General features: G+C 51.0%; 1 protein-coding gene across 2 annotated transcripts; it reads left to right on the top strand.

Moving 5' to 3' along the window:
- The first annotated feature begins 2,134 nt into the window (after positions 1-2,134).
- On the top strand, positions 2,135-19,724 carry VPS11 (VPS11 core subunit of CORVET and HOPS complexes). 2 transcript variants are annotated; one of them, XM_077249931.1, is made up of 16 exons: positions 2,135-2,426; positions 3,567-3,715; positions 4,319-4,454; positions 4,904-5,067; positions 5,350-5,582; positions 5,680-5,884; positions 6,284-6,435; positions 6,709-6,895; positions 6,981-7,124; positions 7,205-7,369; positions 9,901-10,062; positions 10,640-10,779; positions 10,878-11,080; positions 18,020-18,191; positions 18,766-18,988; positions 19,282-19,724. In XM_077249931.1, the coding sequence occupies exons 1-16, from the start codon at positions 2,285-2,287 to the stop codon at positions 19,444-19,446; spliced, it is 2,742 nt and encodes a 913-aa protein (XP_077106046.1). In that variant the 5' UTR covers positions 2,135-2,284; the 3' UTR covers positions 19,447-19,724. The 2 variants fall into 2 exon arrangements, 1 of the variants encoding a protein (XP_077106046.1); XR_013213183.1 differs by having other exon boundaries at positions 2,233-2,426; positions 10,878-11,091.
- The last annotated feature ends 1,685 nt before the right edge of the window (positions 19,725-21,409 follow it).

Genomic DNA, 21,409 nt, shown 5'->3' with positions numbered 1-21,409 from the left:
GGGCCCGAATGTGATTATAGTGGGGGCCACTGGAGCCTTCAGGGCCCGGGTGTGATTATAGTGGGGGCCACTGGAGCCTTTAGGGCCCGGGTGTGATTATAGTGGGGGCCACTGGAGCCTTCAGGGCCGGAATGTGATTATAGTGGGGGCCACTGGAGCCTTCAGGGCCCGGGTGTGATTATAGTGGGGGCTACTGGAGCCTTCAGGGCCCGGGTGTGATTATAGTGGGGGCCACTGGAGCCTTCAGGGCCCGGGTGTGATTATAGTGGGGGCCGCTGGAGCCTTCAGACCCTGGGTATGATTATAGTGGGGGCCACTGGAGCCTTCAGGGCCCGGGTGTGATTATAGTGGGGGCCACTGGAGCCTTCAGGGCCCGGGAGTGATTATAGTGGGGGCCACTGGAGCCTTCAGGGCCTGAATGTGATTATAGTGGGGGCCACTGGAGCCTTCAGGGTCTGAATGTGATTATAGTGGGGGCCACTGGAGCCTTCAGACCCTGGGTATGATTATAGTGGGGGCCACTGGAGCCTTCAGGGCCCGGGTGTGATTATAGTGGGGGCCACTGGAGCCTTCAGGGCCTAAAAGATGCTTTATCCCATATGAGAAGAGTAATGAAGACCCCTGGTAACTGGGTTCCTGAAGCTCGGAGTTATCCCGCTGCTTGTGCCCCCTCTCGTTATACCCCATGTACCCCCATATCGTGCATGCACACGTCAGCGGCGCTCCTCGGGGTACGTTCACGTGTTTGACCTCTGAGCTTTCGCCATACGTGCTCAGCATGCCTGTCCTTAGCAAGCCATTAACCCTTAGGCTAGGTTCAGATTGCGTTAGTGCAATCCGTTTAGCGCGAGCGCTAGCGGATTGCGCTAACGCAATGTCTTTTTCAGGGCCGCGTTCAGGGGTCGCATTAACGTCCCCGCTCTCGCAGATCCCCGATCTGCGAGAGCGGGGAACGGACCTCTGGCGCTCCGCGGACGCTGCAAGCAGCGTCCGAGGCGCGCTACAAAAGACCGGCACATCGCTAGCGCGTGCCGAAAATGACACGCGCTAGCAATGCGCTCTATCATTGCTAACGGACGCGGTGCTCGGCGTTAATTGCGACATTTTCGCCGTGCAACGCTGTCCGTTAGCGCTATCCCATTAACGCAATGGGAACCTAGCCTTACTTGTCAGAGCTTCCAGGGGGGAAGGAGAAACCACCTAGCCAGGGCACACACAGGTCTGCGGGCCTTGTAGTGAACGTCTGCTGCTATTAAACCATTAGGTTCCCTTGATTGAGTCACGGGGCCCCATTCCCCCATCTGACCACTTAGATGCTGGCTCCTGGGACCGCAGTTATTGGAGGGTGTCTGCTGGGTTACACAGGCAGCACCACCAGGGTATGGAGCAGGTTCAGCATGAGATCCCGCTCTATACCAGTCGTAGCTTCTACCAAACATATAATGGTATACAGTATATACCTGAAAACTCTGTGTTATACATTTTTCCGACGTGGGAGCCTATAGGTTACAGATCTCGCTGTATGGCATCCATCAATAATAATAATAATCTTTATTTATATAGCGCCAACATATTCCGCAGCGCTTTACAGTTTAACAGTTTCAAACACAACAGTCATAGGTAACAATGTTAACAATACAGTAATAAAGCAAAATAAGACAAAACAATACGACCCTGCCCGTGAGAGCTTACAATCTACAATGAGGTGGGGAGATACAAAGTACAGGTGTGTATTTACAATGGTGTATTTACAATGATGGTCCGGCCATCTTCAGGGGGTGGGGGGTAGATGGAGATGGTGAATGGGCTACACACACACAAACCTAAAATGACTGATTAGGGAACGTGATAGGCCGCTCTGAACAAATGAGTTTTGAGCGAGCGCCTAAAACTATGCAAGTTGTGGATGGTCCTAATATCTTGGGGTAGAGCATTCCAGAGGATTGGCGCAGAGCGGGAGAAGTCTTGGAGTCGGGATTGGGAGGTACGGATTAGTGCAGAGGTAGCGGGAGTATTCGTCATTAATGAGTTTAGGGCCTAATAGAAATCATTGTTGTATGCTGCCATAACAGGGAACGTGGCAAAACTAAACATCAGCGATCAGACAGAAGAGCTTTCCATCTCCATGTTAATCAGTCAGGATGTGGGCATCTTGCCCTCAGTAAAGATGGCGGCAGTGCGACCGGAAGAGGCCTGAGAGGCGATTAGACAGCTCATCCTGTCACGTGGTTTGTAGTTATCCCATGTCATGTGACCGGGTTGAACGGAAAACGAAAACGGAGCAATGGCGGCGTATCTGCAGTGGAGGAGATTCGCCTTCTTTGAGAAAGAACCGGTGCGGCTGACGGGGGAGGGCGGGAAACCGCTGACACTGCCCCCGGGGCTGACGGTGTGCGACTCCGGCCGCGGCAGCCTGCTGTTCGGGGGTATCCTTTACCGTGTGTGTTTTTGCTGCTCCAGAGGTGGGGGGAGGACTACTGCTCCCAGCGTGCAGTCATCTTACTGTATCACGGGCTGAGAAAGGGGAAGAAAGTGCAAATGGGGGAAATTGTGAAAATAACGAAATCCTGCCCTTGTGTTTTTAGGGCAAGAAGATTCTCCCTGGCGGCGACACCGGACGTTTTCTTTGATGTTTTATTCGATGGTTAAAAAAACACAACTTTTTTAGATTTTTTTTTTTTTTTTTTTTTTTTTTCTTACAAAAACGGCTTTTATTTCCTGAGATTTGTCACCTTCTCTCTCTCTGGGGTCTGGCGAGGGCTCAGGTTCTCCCAGACGTGTTATTGATCCCTTTTTGAGGGACACAAAATATTTTGATCCTTTTTTTTTTTTTTTTAAGTGACGTACTGCACCAAAAAATACATGGCGATCGGAGCGGGCTCTGACCTCGGCGGCGGGGATCGGAGCGGGCTCTGGCCTTTTATTTTTTCACACCTATAGATGTACGATCACTGGGATCTGGACCCTCGCTCCCCCATTTCATCACAACCGCTGTGATGAGGCGTTCTGATTGGCGGCGGCTCTTTGCGTTTCCCCCTGCTTAGATTTCTGGTCTCTTTATGGTTTGTGTCCTCAGCTGAGAATCAGACATGTCCGGCAAGATCTGGTTCCTGCTGCGCTCCCTGCAGCTCTCTTTCTGCAGCGGGGATCGGAGCGGGCTCTGTCCTCTGCGGCGGGGATCGGAGCGGGCTCTGTCCTCTGCGGCGGGGATCGGAGCGGGCTCTGTCCTCTGCGGCGGGGATCGGAGCGGGCTCTGTCCTCTGCGGCGGGGATCGGAGCGGGCTCTGTCCTCTGCGGCGGGGATCGGAGCGGGCTCTGTCCTCTGCGGCGGGGATCGGAGCGGGCTCTGTCCTCTGCGGCGGGGATCGGAGCGGGCTCTGTCCTCTGCGGCGGGGATCGGAGCGGGCTCTGTCCTCTGCGGCGGGGATCGGAGCGGGCTCTGTCCTCTGCGGCGGGGATCGGAGCGGGCTCTGTCCTCTGCGGCGGGGATCGGAGCGGGCTCTGTGCTTTTCCCCCTGCTTAGATTTCTGGTCTCCTTATGGTTTGTGTCCTTAGCTGAGAATCAGACATGTCCGGCCAGATCTGGTTCCTGCCGCGCTCCCTGCAGCTCTCCTCCTTCCAGGCTTATAAGCTCCGCGTCACCCACCTCCACCAGCTGAAGCAGCACAACATCCTGGTCTCCGTAGGCGAGGATGAGGAGGGGGTCAACCCTGTGGTGAGTGCAGAAATTGGATTTTTTTTTTTGTTTTATTTTTTTCTATTTCCACTAAGTAGGTGACCAAACACTTATTTTTTTTTTCCTTAGCATTTTTGTAATTTTTTTTTTTTTCACCAACAGAATTTACACCATAGTTGAAGTGACTTTATGATAGATCGAAAAGTGGTTATCTTGGACCTTAACATGGGACCTGAATACTAAGAACTCACTCTATTTTGGCTCAGTGGTTAGCACTATGTACAGTGTGGCTCAGTAGTTAGCACATGTACGGTGGCTCAGTGGCTAGCACTGCTGTAGCTTTGCAGCACTGGGGTCCTGGGTTCAAATTCCACCAAGGACAACATCTGCAAGGAGTTTGTATGTTCTCCCCATGTTTGTGTGGGTTTCCTTCGGGTTCTCTGGTTTCCTCCCAAACTCCAAAGACTTACTGATAGGGAATTTGATTGTGAGCCCCTTTGGGGGCAGTGATGATAATGTCTGTAAAGCGCTGTGGAATATGACGGCACTATATAAGCAAAGAATAATAAGTAAGTGCAGATCTTCTAGTTTTCCTTCTTCCTCCTGCTTTATATCTGTTTTCGATGTGTTCACATTTCCCAGGTCAAAGTTTGGAACCTGGATAAGCGCGATGGAGGAAACCCGCTGTGCACCAGGATCTTTCCTGCTATTCCCGGTAACAAACCGACAGTCGTATCGTGCATCACCGTCCACGAAAACCTCAACTTTATGGCCATCGGTAAGTACCGAACATGAGAGACTGTTGTAGAAAGGAAGAATATTTTTGTGCAAACCGTCTTTCCCCCCTTTCCAACTTCCAGTGTAAACCTAGATGCGGGTATTATCTCTGGTACTCGTGCCTCTATTCAGCAGGGGTCCCGCAATCCCAGCTTCTAATGTGTCCTGAAGGAGAAGGGTGGCCTCCGGGAATGGGGCGGGAGAGGTGTCTGCTGGGGGGTTGTTAAGGGGACCGCCTGGGCTGGGTGGGGTAGAGATGTCTGCTGGGGTGGGGGCGTCTGGGCTAGGTGGGGGAGAGGTAGCTGCTGGGGTGAGAAGGGTCCGCTACATCTTGGACATGTCTGGAATATCCTGTGTACCATTAGTGCCCGTGATGAGCTGCCCCTTAGTGTTTGAGTGGACTGCGTTCTTCACTATTTCATCAGTGTTTTTTCATTTTCTTTCCTGAAGGTTTCACAGATGGAAGCGTCGTCTTAACCAAAGGCGATATAACCCGAGACAGACATAGTAAGACGCAGATCCTGCAGGAGGGGAGTTATCCAGTCACAGGCATGGCGTTCAGACAAACCGGCAAGACCACCCATCTTTTTGTGGTCACAACCGAAAGCGTCAGGGTAAAGTAATTTCCCTCATGTTAGGCATTGCTCTCCCTTCTTTCCTGGCTATTTGACCAATGTTCGGGGAGGGGATTGGGAACATGGCCGTCAGAGGGAGCGCTCCTCTATAGGGGGATCACTTGAGGCCGTCCTTCCTCTCCGAAGCCTCGATAATAACAGAGGATGTTTGCTACGCCTAGTGCTGACCTCTCCGCAGCGATGGCTCACCTTGGCCATGAGCACAGAGCGAGCCGAGCTTCTGCCTCCCAATAACTGTGACTCTGGATCCTTTTCTTTCAGGCGTACGAGCTCAGCCAGAAGGATTACCCGTACACCGAACTGGACTCTCACGGCTGCAGCCTGCGCTGCTCCGCGCTGTCCGACCCTTCCCAGGACATGCAGTTCATCGTGGCCGGCAACGAGTGCGTGTATCTCTACCAGACAGATGAGAGGGGACCCTGCTTTGCATTCGAAGGACAGAAGCTGATAGTGCATTGGTATCGCGGATATCTCGTCATCGTCTCCAGAGAAAGGTACGAAAATAAAACTCCATGAGCATCGAAAATGCAAAAATAAGATGAATTGATCGGCAGCGCTGATCTCATCTGTCGCACATTTTCCTGATTACAGATCGGATTTTGCTGGACGTGCAGACAGCCACGCAGCTGACAGGCAGACGCTGACCATCTACGACCTGGGGAACAAGTTTATCGCTTACAGCTGTGTTCTCAATGATGTGGTGGACGTCCTGGCCGAGTGGGGCTCTCTCTATGTCCTCAAACATGATGGAGTCCTGCAGGCGTTACACGAGAAGGACACGCAGACCAAGCTGGAGGTGCGCAGATATTCTCCAGGAACGGACGAGGCTGCTCCTGTGGGAACTGGATCCAATATAGAGTGCTGCATGATTGTGACTGCGGCAGTCATTATAAAAGGCAGATGCTGTTATGGGTATGAGGGGTAGATTGGAAAGTCCAGGGGGTTCTCTGACCGGACTAAAAGAATTTATCGGGATAGATGATAAATGTGTTATCGCTGGGCCCGAAGTTCTGTGTGGATGGAGAGCGGGAGCGACCAGTGAGCGCTGGGGAAGGGACCAGTGGGCACGGGCGCCGGGGAGGGGACCAATGGGCATGGGTGCTGGTGAGGGGACCAGTGGGCACTGGGGAGGGGGGATTTTTGCTTTTGCTCAATAGCCGGAGTTGCAGAATAATTTTTTTTTTTGCTTCTTCAGATGCTCTTCAGGAAGAATCTGTACGTTATGGCCATATCTTTGGCGAAGGGTCAACACTTGGACAGTGATGGGTTGTCTGAGATCTTCCGGCAGTACGGAGACCACCTGTACAGCAAAGGAGACCACGATGGAGCCATCCAGCAGTATATACGGTATCTCCTCTCCTTCTTCATGTAGGGAGGACCGCTAACCTAAGCAGCATTTAGGGGGTCTGTGATCATGGTGGGGGGGCTGATTTGGGGGCCATTGATCCACCATCACAATGCCACGATACAGTTTCATGGAGCTGATCGTTTGCTGTGGCACAAACATTCATATCTGTCACTGGAAAATAATAAAAAAAAGTTATGGCTCTTCGAACAAGAGGAGGTTTTAGGAAAAACCCCATATTTGCTGATGCTTAACCCCTTGTCTCCCTTTATTAGAACGATTGGGAAGCTGGAGCCTTCCTATGTCATCCGGAAATTCCTCGATGCCCAGCGCATTCACAACTTGACGGCGTACCTGCAGGCCCTGCATCAGCAATCTCTGGCCAACGCCGATCACACCACGCTGCTGCTGAACTGCTATACCAAGCTGAAGGACAGCGCCCGCTTAGAAAAATTCATCAAGGTAAAGCCACACTTGCTTCAGCCGCATCTTGCCGCCATGGAAGGATGTAAAATACTTAGGGTTTTTTTTCCACTTTTGCTGCTAGGCAAGTGAGGGGGAAGTCCATTTTGATGTGGAAATAGCAATCAAAGTTCTTCGGCAAGCTGGCTACCACTCGCATGCCCTTTATTTGGCAGAAAAGCACGCCCATCATGAATGGTACTTGAAGATCCAACTGGAGGACATTAAGGTGACTTTATAGGGACTGTATAATGTGGGTTATGGTGATGAAGACGTGACGCAGCTTTTCATGTCTTGTCTCCCTTACAGAACTTTCAAGAAGCTCTGCGATACATCGGACGTCTCCCCTTTCCTCAAGCGGAGAGCAATATGAAGTGTTACGGGAAAATCCTCATGTCCCACGTGCCCAACGAGACCACCCAACTGCTGAAGGAGCTCTGCACTGACTTTCCCCAGTCTGGCGGAGGGAGTCGGGTAAGATATCGGCGATCTTCTGCCCACAGGCATAGTTAGGTGTAAAAGGCCAAATTGCATATTACTCATACCCAGGTCCAACGTTGCATCTCTATCACTTTGGCTGCAGCGGTTTCGTTTTGTTGACTGTGCTGCAGCTAATTGGCTAGCTCAGGCTGCCTATATCCGCTGAGCTTAGTGAATGGCTGCAGCGCTGTTAACGTGACTGGGGTGGTGTAGGGGCAGCGCTGGACCAGGGGAGGATAAGCAGAGCTGCTCTTGTGGTCTGAGAGCCACGTTCTAGGTTTTTATAGCCCAAATGTCTAGTGATTAGTTGGAGCCAGGAAAGTAGTTACCGTATATACTCGAGTATAAGCCGACCCGAGTGTAAGCCGACCCCACCTAATTTTGCCACAAAAAACTGGGAAAACTTAATGACTCGAGTATAAGCCTAGGGTGGAAAATGCAGCAGCTACCGGTAAATTTCAAAAATAAAAATAGATACCAATAAAAGTAAAATTAATTGAGATATCGGTAGGTTAAGTGTTTTGAATATCCATATTGAATCAGGAGCCCCATATAATGCTCCATACAGTTCATGATGGGTCCCATAAGATACTCCATATTAAAATATGCCCCATATAATGCTGCACAAAGGTTAATAATGGCACCATAAGATGCTCCATAGACACATTTGCCCCACACAGTACTGCATAAAGGTTAATAAGGGCCCCATAAGCTGCTCCATAGAGATATTTGCCCCATATAGCGCTGCACAAACTTTGATTATGTCCCCGTAAGATGCTCAATAAAGATATTTGCCCCATATTGTGCTGCACAAATGTTGATTATGGCCCCATAAGATGCTCCTTAGAGATATTTGCCCCATATTGTGCTACACAAATGTTAATAATGGCCCCATAAGATGCTCCATAGACACATTTGCCCTATACAGTACTGCATAAAGGTTAATAATGGCTCCATAAAGATATTTGCAAAAAGGACATACTCACCTCTCGTCGCTCAGGCCCCCAGCACTTGCTATACTAACCGGTCCTCGTTCCGGCGCCGCTGTGTCTTCCACATCCTCTGCACTGACACTGAGGCAGAGGGCACGCACTAACCACGTCATCACGCCCTCTGACCTGAGCGGCACCGGAGTGAGGAGAGGTGACTATCGCGCAGCGCTCCCCCTCCCCATTATACTCACCTGCTCCTGCCAGCTTCCCTGCATTTCCGGTCTCCGGCACCGACAGATTCTTCGTGTAGTGAGCGGTCACATGGTACCGCTCATTACAGTAATGAATATGTGGCTCCACCCCTATGGGAGTGGAGTCGGGTCCATATTCATTACTGTAATGACCTGGTACCATGTGACCGCTCACTACAGGAAGAAGCTGCCAGCGCCCCGAGACCGGAGATGCAGGGAAGCTGCCAGGGACCGTGCCAGGAGCAGGTGAGTATGTTACAGGCGCCTCTCCCCCGCCGACCCCCCCCCTGGGACAATGACTCGAGTATAAGCCGAGAGGGGCATTTTCAGCCTAAAAAAAACGGGCTGAAAATCTCGGCTTATACTCAAGTATATACGGTACTTCTCTGTTAGGGTAAATTCATCTCGGGAAATAGTCCCTCTTTTATATCGTCTCCCCAGGTCTTTTTTTTTCTCTATGATTTTATGTCTTTTATCCTCAGCCTGGCCCTTGAGCCACACAGTTGCCTCCTTTTTAAGTCTGTCTGGCTTCCTATTTGTAGGCGACAGCCCCTTGTTTTCTGGTTGTCCTATAAGGGTCTAGCCTGGCCGTTCTTCCCGCTGTTCTTTATCTGGTCTGCCAAAGGTCCTTCCCATCCAGGAGAATCCAAAACCCCCTGACCATCTGAAGTTCTATCTGTATCAATTCTTTTTACACCAGATCGACTTGTCTGTTATCTTTGACGGATGACCTATAAGTCCATATCTCAGCTGAATCAGCCATACAGAGCTGAAAGCAGATCTCTCTTTTTGTGATTTCCTGGTGTTAGTTGTGTGGTCATCCGTCCTCTGCAGCATACAGCCACTATTTGGTCTTCTCTCTACAACTTGATGCGAACATAGGCATTCTCAGAATTTACCAGCCACAAGTTTCTGCAGAAAGCTGGGGATCAGATGACCAGATGTTAGAGCTGAGCAAAGTGTTTGTTTTTCATAACACTTGTCCTGCAGCCTCATGAGTAGTCCATGGCCACCAGACCAGAGCCCTGTGAACCACCACTACTACCTGCAGCATCCCGCTGCGTCTCCCGATTCATAGGCCTCTCAACTTCATGGCGTTGAGGTGTGTGACCCATGTCATCGATGCTGTCAGGTCGGGGGCCATGGACTACTGATGTGGCTGCTGGACCAACTGTTTGTTCAACTCTAGGGGCTGTATATATAATATATTTTTTTTTTTTACTTTTTTTTTTTTTTTTTTGTTCCCTCCCATGAGGATTATCATTGTCGTCTCCACAATACAAGTGAGATAAGGAGGATTTTGCAAATGATTAACAGAAACAGATTGTACGTTGTCTTCTAGGCGAACCCAGAAGAATTCATCCCAATATTTGCTAACAATCCCTGTGAGCTGAAGACCTTTTTGGAGCACATGACGAAGGTGCAGAGCGATTCCCCCCAAGGAGTTTATGACACTTTACTCGAGTTGCGTTTACAGAACTGGGCACATGAGAAAGACCCTCAGGTAAGACCCGGGGGGCTGCTGGTATTGTTTGTTGCTGACCCTCAGGTAAGACCTGGGGGGCTGCTGGTATTGTTTGTTGCTGACCCTCAGGTAAGACCCGGGGGGCTGCTGGTATTGTTTGTTGCTGACCCTCAGGTAACACCCGGGGGGCTGCTGGTATTGTTTGTTGCTGACCCTCAGGTAAGACCTGGGGGGCTGCTGGTATTGTTTGTTGCTGACCCTCAGGTAACACCCGGGGGGCTGCTGGTATTGTTTGTTGCTGACCCTCAGGTAAGACCTGGGGGGCTGCTGGTATTGTTTGTTGCTGACCCTCAGGTAAGACCCGGGGGGCTGCTGGTATTGTTTGTTGCTGACCCTCAGGTAAGACCTGGGGGGCTGCTGGTATTGTTTGTTGCTGACCCTCAGGTAAGACCCGGGGGGGGGGGCTGCTGGTATTGTTTGTTGTGCATCCTCTGGATTCTAACATTCGGAAATTTAGGCGTAATGGCAGCAAATCTTTGGAAACACATAGTGGTACATGCACCTGTGTTTATTTTCATTCTCACGATACAAGTAAATCACTGTCGTTTTCACGCAGGCAAAGCAGCAGCTCCAGAACGACGCCATGACTCTCCTGAAGAGCGGACGCTTTAAGACTGTGTTTGATAAAGCGCTCGTCCTGTGCCAGATGCATAATTTTCAGAAAGGAGTGCTGTATCTGTACGAGCAGGGCAAGCTGTGAGTATATAGTGCGCACACAGCGCTGCGGACTGCGTCACTTGGGTCATCAGTAGCGCAGGTCTTTTACTTCCCTGATTTCCCCCCCATCTTCTTAGCTTCCAGCAGATCATGCACTACCACATGCAAAATGATCAGTACCAGGAGGTAATAGAAGCCTGCAAGCAGTACGGGGAGCAGGAGAGCTGCTTGTGGGAGCAGGCGCTCAGTTACTTTGCACGCAAGGAGGAAGACTGCAAGGAGCATATTGCCACAGTATTGAGGCACATCGAGAGCAAGAACCTCATGCCTCCATTGCTGGGTAAGTCACAGGTGATTGTCATTTTGGTGAAATTCTCTTTTGCTCACCTTCCTTTGCTTGCTCGCTCTTTTGCATGCATGCTCGCTCTTTTGCATGCATGCTCGCTCTTTTGCATGCATGCTCGCTCTTTTGCATGCATGCTCGCTCTTTTGCATGCATGCTCGCTCTTTTGCATGCATGCTCGCTCTTTTGCATGCATGCTCGCTCTTTTGCATGCATGCTCGCTCTTTTGCATGCTTGCTCGCTCTTTTGCATGCTTGCTCTTACTCTGTCGCCTCATTGGGGGACACAGGACCATGGGTGTTATGCTGCTGTCCACTAGGAGGCGACACTATGCATAATGTGAAAAAGATTAACTGTGGCTCCTCCTCTGCAGTATACACCCCTGGACGGCGTCAGCCTTCTCCAGTTTTTGCTTAGTGTCGCATAGGAGGCACACCTAAGATTTTTTTACTCCGTTTTTTTCCGACGGATTACAGATGAAGAAAAGTGGGTCTCTTGTGAGACTCCCGGCATGGCTCCTTCCTCGGCCCCCTATTACGGGGTGCCCGGTTGAAGTAGAGATGGCTATTCCCCATGTTGCTCCTTCCCCAGTCCCTCGGGTGCTGGTTCGAAGTCGAGACCCCCCTCCTTCCCCAATTCCTTTTGGTTTCTGGGTTGAGGTCGAGGCGAGGATAAAGCCCCCTGAAGGTACAGCAGCACCCTCCCTAATCCCCCTCTGGGGGCATTAGGTTGAGACGCCTCAGGTAGGGCCTGTACAGGCAGCATTCTACAGCTCCCAGCAATGGGCCAGTACACTGCGCCTGCATCCAGGGACCCCAGCCCAGCTGCGGGCTCCTGTCGGGGCCGGGGGAAGTGCAGGCAGTCATGGCACAGACACACAGGGCTCCCTGCGCTCCTGTCTCTGCGGCAGCACCAGCTCCATACTGCTTCAGGGGGACCCCTCACAGGGCCCCCCTTCCGCTTACAGCCCCACCGCTATCCTGCCTTTAAATCCAGGGGGGTCCGGTTCAGATCCGCATACACCCCCCCCCCCCCCCCCAGACTTCCGCGCCGGCCAAAAGCCTTTTCTTGGCATCTAATTTAGGCCCCGGCTTCGGCCTAGCTGAAGTCGCCGCCTCCTCTCCGCCCCCCGGATGACAAATATGACACTCTACAGTGTCATAGAGGGGGCGGATTGAGACAGGGCGCGTTTTTACATAACTTTGCCGCCTTTTTCTCAGCTCTTCGCCCCCTTCTCCCCCTGCCTCTTCTCCTCAGTGGCCATTTCTACTGCAGCAAGGATTAACCCTGCATCTCCCGGTCAGCAGGACAAGGACCAGGCCAGCCAGTCTCCAGGGGGCACAGGACTGTGGGTCTTCTGCGCTGGACCTAGGGGCAAACTGGTGGGGTAAGATCACAGCTGGGTTGTTTTACTCGGCTGTGAATCCGTATTCCCTATAAGGTTCCCCTATAGGGTCCTCTGCATAGCTACCCCTGTAAGGTCCTCTGCAGGCCCTTCTGCACTCTGTGCAGTATGCCGGGCTCAAGGTCCAGGAGAATCAGGCAGGACTGCTGTTATGCATTCTGCACAGCCTGCAGGACCGCTCTCCCCAGTGGCAGCACGTACGCACTGCCAGGACTGCAACCAGACTACTGCGTCCGAGCCCCAAGAAGCCCCTGCCAATGCCTCGGTGTCTAATGCCACACCGGAATGGGTCACTCAGAGGTCGCAATCTATGACGCAGTCTATAGATAACAAACCTCCACATTGCTACAGGCTCTGCAGAGTCATGCCTCGGCTATGACCATTACCCAGCAAAAGGGAGAGCTTGACTCAGGAACAGAACGACCTGGTACATCCACGTCTAGGTCAGGACGCAAGCGGACCCATAGGTCAAGTCCATCTGCGTCATCCCATAGCACACACGGTCATCCCCACCTAGGGAGATACACCGTAGTTCCAGGTCATCTAGACCGTCCTCATCCAGGGGCAGACAATGCAGATCTCCGCAATCCCCGACCAGAGAAGGCCTCCTCCCCAGCTCACCAGCAGGGTACGCCTCAGTGATACACAGGATTCGGAAGGCATCTGTGACTCCGACTCAGACAGGGAAACGGAGGGGTCCCTGATCGCAATCCCCCCTAGCAATACAGCGCTAGTCGAGGACATAATCCCTTCTAACATAACATTTCTAATCTGCCACCAGAGGCCCCAGAACACAAGATTTCCTTTGAAGGACCTCTGAAGCCGCCTAAGGTTTTTCTCTAACCACCCAGAGTTTAAAGCGATCCTTAAAAAAGCAGCTCTCACAGCCTGAGAAAAAATTCGCTAATCGCAAATATCTGGAGGCAAAGTACCTTTTCCCACAGAAGGACACTAAAGAATGGACAGACCCACCCGAAGTGGACCCCCCAGTCTCTAGACTAGCAGCACAGAGCCTCTTTTCACCGCCAGATAGCTCAACCCTCAGGGACGCAGCAGACCGGCAGGTAGAACGCATGGCTCGTTCAATATTTCGAGGCGGCAGGGGCCTCCCTGGTTCCCGCGTTCGCTTCAGTTGGGCTGCCAAGGCCATCCTGGCTTGGGCCAAAAATTTACAAGCTGGCCTCCAAGCATCTGCTCCTGAGCTGTCGGACCAAGCGGTTCAAATAGCAGTTGTAGCAGATTACATGCTTCATGCAGCTCTGGATTCAGCAAGGGGCGTAGCGGAGATAGCATGAAACGCCATCACGATTCGGCGTATCCTCTGGCTGCGGAATGGAAAGCGGACGCAGCCTCAAAGAAGTCCCTCACGCACCTCCCGTATCTCAGTGGGTGACTTTCGGTGAAAAGTTGAACACAATAATATCCAACGCCACCGGGGGTAAGAGTACCTCTCTCCCTCAACTGAAACCTATACGCACTTACAAGAAGTGTAACAAACCCGATTCCGATCCTTTCGGAATTCCTCGGGCTGGTCCGTCTCGCGTCCAGCACGTAACCTTTCCCCACACAGGGACAACTCACGGTCGACGCAAAGGTCGGACAAGACCTGGCAGTTAAAAGCAGGCCAGTCAAAGCCCAAAGGAGGAAAACCTCAGACTTTTTTCCTCGTCATGACTCACGGACCCCGGAAGACATCCCACCCGTAGGCGACTTTGCTCTTTTCAGCAAGTCTGGATGCCTACTACAGAAGACAGGTGGGTCAGGGAACTAGTGTCTTCCGGATACAAGATGGTGTTCAACTTCCAACCCACCGAACTGATTCTTCCTCTCTGTTCCCCCAAAACCGCCAGCCAAGGCTCGTGCCTTCCACCAAGCGGTTCCCTCGCTTCTTCAAGCAGGAGTCATAGTACCGGTTCCCGCGGCCGGGTGCTTCCGAGGGTTGTACTCCAATCAATTCGTAGTCCCCAAGAAAGGAGGCAGAGTACAGCCCATACTGGACCTAAAACAACTCAACAAATACGTACAGGTTCATCACTTCCGCTGGAGTCCCTTCGGTCCATCATTGCGTCCATGGAGAAGGGAGGATATCTCGCCTTCATAGATATAAAAGACGCATACCTGCATATACCAATTGCACCTGCTCATCAGAGTTTTTTCTCAGGTTCGCAATCAACCAGGACCACTACCAGTTCGTGGCTCACCAGTTCGTGGCTCTCCCGTTCGGATTCGCCACGGCTCCCAGAGTGTTTACCAAGGTCATGGCAGCCACCATGGACGTCCTGCACTCCAGAGGCATAGTAGTCGTTCCATACCTGGACGATCTACTCATCAAGGCTCCTACCTTCAAGGACTGCGAGCTTAGCGTCTCAATCACAACCGACACTCCTGAGTCGCATTGGGCTGGTTAGTCAACCTACAAAGGTCATCACCAACCCTGAGTCAGTCTCTGACCTTCCTGGGAAAGCTATACAACACCTCCAGGGGTCTAGTGCTCTTTTCCAGGGACAAAGCACTGGCTCTCCGCATAGGAGTTTGCATCCTCCTCCGCAAACCCCCTCGATCTCTCCGGTTTGCCATGAGAGTCCTCAGCAGGATGGGGGCACCAATGTGCACAGTTTCACCTCATGCCTCTCCAACTAGCCATTCTCAAGTCCTGGGACAGGAATCCCTTTTTCCTCTCGACAGGGAATTCCAGCTAATGTCGTCAACCAGGAGGTCCCTGCACTGGTTGCTCAAGCCAACCTCGCTGGCAAAGGGGAAATCCTTTCTCACAGGTCAATGGAAGGTTTAGACCACCGATGCGAGCCGGACGGGTTGGGGTGCAGTGCACCTACACCACAGGGCAAGTGGTCCCCAGTGGAAGCGACCATGCCCATCAACATCCTGGAAATTCGTGCCATCCTCCTTGCATTGAGGGCCTTCCATCACTTACTGGCAGCCTCTCACATCAGAATACAATCGGACAATGCCACGCATATGTGAATCACCAAGGAGGGACCCACAGTACCCAGGCGATGCGAGAAGTGTCACACATCCTCCACTGGGTGGAGGACACAGGCTCTGTTCTCTCGGCGGTCCACATTCCGGGTGTGGACAACTGGGAAGCAGACTTCCTCAGCCGACAAGGAATAGATTCGGGAGATTGGTCTCTCCATCCCGAAATTTTTCACCAGATCTGCCATCGCTGGGGGACCCCAGATGTGGGCCTAATGGCATCCCACTTCAATGCCAAGGTCTCTAACTTCATGGCCAGAACACACGATCCGTTGTCGCTCGGAGCAGACGCTCTGGTTCAGGACTGGACCCAGTTCCAGCTTCTGTACATTTTTCCACCTCTCCCCCTGTTATCCAGAGTGGTGAGGAAGATCAAGCAAGATGGAGTTCCAACCATCTTAATCGCACCGGTCTGGCCCAGACGTACATGGTACGCCGACGTCGTACAACTTTCAGCAGACGCCCCCTGGCGCCTCCCCGACCACCCGGATCTTCTATCACAAGGCCTGTTCTACCACCAGAACTCAGGGGCTCTCAATTTGACGGCGTGGCCCTTGAAACCTGGGTTCTAACCCAGGCAGGGCTCTCGACGGACGTCATTGGGACCATGATCAGGGCACGGAAGCCAGCCTCTGCCAAGATCTATGACCATACCTGGAAAGTTCTCTTTACCTGGTGCGAATATCGTGGCCAGACCCCATTCCCTTCTTCCCTCCCCAAACTACCTGTTTTTTTCTCCAATCGGGTCTGGAGGCCAGGCTGTCCCTGGGCTCGCCTAAGAGCCAGGTGTCAGGCCTCAGTGCTTTTTTTCAAAGGCGCATTGCTACCAAGCCGCGAGTAAGGACTTTTCTTCAGGGGGTTTCCCGATTGGTTCCCCCCTACAGACGACCACTAGAAACGTGGGACCTCAACCTGGTCCTGACAGCATTGCAGGAACCACCCTTCGAACCCCTTAAGGAGGTCCCGCTCCGCCTTCTCTCCCAGAAGGTGGTTTTCCTGGTGGCAATCACCTCACTACGCAGGGTGTCTGAACTGACAGCACTCTCCTGCAGACGGCCCTTCCTGGCTTTTCACCAGGACAAGGTAGTTCTCCGTACGGTCCCATCCTTCCTTCCGAAGGTTGTGTCCAACTTCCACCTCAATGAGGAAATTTCTCTGCCTTCCCTTGGTCCGGTCCCGGTTCATAGAGTGGAGAAGGCTCTGCATGCGCTTGACCTTGTCAGGGCATTGCTTATATATGTGTCTAGGACTGCGTCCTTCAGGAGGTCTGATCCCTTTTCCTTCTTCCTGAAGGCGGCCGCAAGGGTCTGCCAGCTTCCAAATCTACCCTTGCCAGGAAGATCACGTCCACCATACAAGAGGCCTAGCGCCTTAAGAATTCTCTTCCAGCCGGTATTACGGCACACTCTACACGGGCGGTAGGGGCCTCCTGGGCCATTCGGCTACAGGCTTAGGCACAACAAGTGTGTAAGGCGGTCACTTGGACTAGCCCACACTCGTTTACTAAACACTACAGGGTTCATACCCAGTCCTCAGCGGAAGCGAGCCTGGGTAGATTTGTTCTGCAGGCGGCGGTGCCCTAAGTATAGGGGCCTGTCTGCACAATATTCGTCCATTGCTTCCCACCCAGGGACTGCTTTGGGACATCCCATGGTCCTGTGTCCCCCAATGAGGCGAGAGAGTAAAAGAGAATTTTGTGTACTCACCGTAAAATCTTTCTCTTAGCCTCTAATTGGGGGACACAGCTCTCACCCTGTTGCCCTTTTCGGGCCGTTGTTACTTTGTTACTGTTGAGTTCTCATATTGTTCTTTGAGCTCGTACATAGTGGCCTTCTTATAGGCATGTCTGTTATTCATGTTACATTCCTACTGCTTTTGCACAAAACTGGAGAAGGCTGATGCCGTCCAGGGGTGTATACTGCAGAGGAGGAGCCATGGTTAATCTTTTTCAGATTATGCATAGTGACGCCTCCTAGTGGACAACAGCATAACACCCATGGTCCTTTGTCCCCCAATTAGAGGCTAAGAGAGAGATTTTACGGTGAGTACACAAAAATCTCCTTTTTGCATGCCTGCTCTTTTGCATGCATGCACTCTTTTGCACGCTCGCTCTTCTCGGTGTTTCGCTTGCTTGTCCGCTCTTTTGCTTGCTCGCTCGCGCTCTTTCTCCTCCCAGACCAACTAAATGCAGGTAGTGGTCACAATCATGATCCAGCTATGTGCAGCATGTGTAACCACCCTCTGTGTACAGCGGGCTCTGGAGGCAATATTGGACAAACCCCACTCGCCCCATCTGCCTGTTGCCAGGGAAGCTTAGTTTTGCCCTGGTGCACCCCCTGCACTGCCAGTATCGGGCCTTGAGGACCACAGATATACTGTACAGTGTTTGTGTTTGATATCCAGATTCTTAGCCTTTGCACAGATTCATCCCGCTTGGATCTTGTAGCTTGCGCTCTCCCCGTTCCGTTTGTTCCCGCCGTATATTTCGGTGCAGCAGGAGATGCGTCTCGTGCACTAATCGGCTTCTTCTTTTCTAGTGGTGCAGACCCTGGCACACAACTCCACTGCCACCCTGTCTGTGATCAGAGACTACCTGATCAACAAAATGCAGAAACTGAGTCAGCAGTCGGAGGAGGACGAGAGGACGGTCCAGCAGTACCGGGAGGACACCGCCCGCATCCGGCAGGAGATCCACGAGCTGCGGAACAGGTAGGAACCAAGTCTGATTGCAGGAGTTCAGGTCTATATAAAGTGTAACGTGCATGCTGTGATCGGCTGTGTCTGTCCTCTGGGAGCCCCACCTATCCTGAGGGCAAGGGAGTGTCCTCTAAAGGGGATGCCCCAAGGAAAATATATATAGATTTTTTTTTTTTGGACCCTTTCCTTTTTAAAAGGTGTAGAAAAACAAACTGTCTCTGATATTTGGCTGCAGTCAGTCGCTGAGGATTGGCTGCAGTGTTATCGATGTGATGATAAATCGGCAGTCACACGAGATTCCGGGGCAGCAGTGGAGACTCGGAGGAGCAGTAAAGCTCAGTTGGGTTTTCTACATCTAGATGAGCCTGTGAGTAAAAGTGTAGTGAAAGTGGACAACTCCCTGTAAGCTGCAGTACGCCGCCTTCTGCTTGTGTGTAGCATTGCAGCTCAGCGGCCGGTCTCTGATCACTAAGCAGTAGATATTCTGTAGCCTTTGAGCTGGCGATGGCCTCATGGGGACTAAATCTTTTTCCAAGCATTTTGGAGTAGCGGATGGACCTGTGTATATTTGTTTCTCGTCTTTAAGCCCCAAGATCTTCCAGAAGACAAAGTGCAGCATCTGTAGCAGCGCGCTGGAGCTGCCGTCCGTACACTTCTTGTGTGGCCACTCTTTCCACCAACACTGCTTTGAGAGCTACGCGGAGAGCGACTCGGACTGCCCCACCTGCCTGCCTGAAAACCGGCAAGTCCTCGATATGATCAGGGCTCAGGAAGAGAAGAAGGACCTGTATGACCACTTCCAGCACCAGGTCAGGTCACCACCATGTATTATATACAATCTGCATTACTAATTGTATGTGTATGGTTGGTTGGGTCCGTGGGGAATGCAAAATTGTCTGTTCATTTTTCATCCCTCCCCCCCAAAGAAAACAAAAACAATCAACAATTTATTAGCAAATGCCATAATAATATTTTTTGGGTCTTGAGTGTGAATGTAAGATCTCACATGGCTGCAGAATATTCATCTGTCGCGTAGAAGGGATGAAGGAGTCTTTGTAAACCTGATTCACAAATAAACTTTTTTTTTTTTTTTTTTTTAAAGTTAAAGTGCGCCAACGACGGCTTCAACGTGGTGGCAGAATACTTCGGCCGCGGTGTATTCAATAAGCTGACATTGATCACGGATGCCCCCGGGGGGAGGACGGCCGCAGCGAAGGATGTAGGACTGCAGCGGGACCTTCTTATCAACACACGAAGAAATGTGTAACCCACAGACACTGCATGTAACGTAGCAGATGTATCGGGGACGGGCACTAGGGTTAGGGTTAACCGTAACCCTCACCCTCAGGAACGTGCCCAGGAGCCCCACATTACTGGACTATGAGGTGAAAGCAGCGGATAATCTGATTAATGCGGTCATTGTAATAAGTCAGACGCTGTGCCCGTGGCTCGTGCCATGCCTGCTCTGTAAATACGGTTATTTGCACAAATGTGAAACACGTGAGTAAAAGCAAATAAAATCCAAGACAAGATTTACAACTAAAATGCCATCTATGTGCTCGATTGCTCCCTAAAATGGGGAGCGCCATGAGCTTGGATCTGTTTTAAAGAAAATCCATTTACATACTGGCATTAGGCTGTCAGGCACAGCAAAAATACTTATCTGTTCAAAGGCATGTTGTGGAGGTTTTGCTCCTCATCAGTGCAGAGTAGGATTCGCATAGCCACAGATGCCGGTTTGCATGTCTTGCATACATTATGTGATGTGACTACACATGGGGGGCTACTTATGAGACAGGAAGGGGGAATGTTTGCTAGTGACACATGAATATAAAACACAAAATGCAAGGCTGCTAGGAAAATAAAATACAAGACTTTATTAAGTCACAGAAGTAGAAGAGCCACCAGAGGACACAAGACGAGGTAGGACAGCCTGGATCCACTATTACTTGCTGCACTATGCAGCGCATACACGTGGCCAGCAGGTATCACACAGATATGGGTAAGTGGTTGGATCACTGAGTGTGCAAACTGTAGGAGGGAAGAGTGAGGTCTAAGGGGTAGAGGGACAAGCCAGGCCTGCCATGTCAGAGTGAGGAGACTTGTAAGCCATGCATGCTCCTCTGAGAAATTTAAATATGAAAATTGTCTGTACAGAGAGAAAGAGGACTAAGGACTAGAACTCTAGTGCCACCTATTAGAAGTTTGAGAAAGATATGGACGTGTCACACGGATGTGTGAATATAGCCTTACCCTAGACACCAGACAGATCCATAGTTTCATTCAGCAAAACATGCATCACAATAGATCCGTGTCTCATGTCCATGACTTTGAGCCTCAAAACGGATGAGAACAGGACGCGGTCTGATTCTGCCACTATAGTCTATAGGGAGCCATTTAAACCAGAAGACATTATTTTGTTTTCTCCTACGCCTCTTTGGGGGACACAGCACCATGGGTGTTATGCTGCTGCCACTAGGAGGACACTAAGTGAATATAGAAAGACTAGATGGTGGCCCGATTCGAACGCATCGGGTATTCTAGAATATGTATGCATGTACATCGCGCTTTGCACAGCCACGTAGTATATAGCACAGCCACGTAGTATATAACAGGCCACGTAGTATATAACACAGGCCACATAATATATAGGACAGCCCACGTAATATAGAGCACAGCCCATGCAGTATATAACACAGGCCACGTAGTATATAGCACAGCCCACGCATTATATAACACTGCCCACGCAGTATATAATACTGCCCACGTAATATATAGGACAGCCCACGTAATATAGAGCACAGCCCATGCAGTATATAACACAGGCCACGTAGTATATAGCACAGCCACGTATATAACACAGCCAGCCACATAGTATATAGCACAGCCACGTAGTATATAGCACAGCCAGCCACGTATATAGCACAGCCACGTAGTATATAGCAGCCACATAGTATATAACAGCCCACGCAGTATATAACACTGCCCACGCAGTATATAACACTGCCCACGTAGTATATATGGGCATAACTACAAAATAGATGATACTTAGGTCTATCTTAATATAAAAGTATAAATTTTATTATTAAAACACAATAAACAAGGGTATGGGGGAATGGTCACACACAATTTGTCACACAAGTATAGTGCAAAAGTTTGGCCACGCAGGGACCCAAAAACGTGACTGCGAGGTATAATATAGTTGTTCAATCATAGATCATATATAATGT

The sequence above is a fragment of the Ranitomeya variabilis genome, chromosome 4 (genome assembly GCF_051348905.1).
Source record: "Ranitomeya variabilis isolate aRanVar5 chromosome 4, aRanVar5.hap1, whole genome shotgun sequence".
Lineage (NCBI taxonomy): Eukaryota > Metazoa > Chordata > Amphibia > Anura > Dendrobatidae > Ranitomeya > Ranitomeya variabilis.
Note: the sequence above shows the minus strand (reverse complement) of the source record. Positions and strands in the feature narration are given on the sequence as shown.

Excerpts from the sequence above, each read along its gene's own strand:
- VPS11 (XM_077249931.1), top strand. The coding sequence starts at position 2,285 with ATGGCGGCGTATCTGCAGTGGAGGAGATTCGCCTTCTTTGAGAAAGAA. Across the intron at positions 5,068-5,349 it reads TCACAACCGAAAGCGTCAGG|GCGTACGAGCTCAGCCAGAA; the intron begins GTAAAGTAATTT and ends CTTTTCTTTCAG. Across the intron at positions 10,780-10,877 it reads CTGTACGAGCAGGGCAAGCT|CTTCCAGCAGATCATGCACT; the intron begins GTGAGTATATAG and ends CCATCTTCTTAG.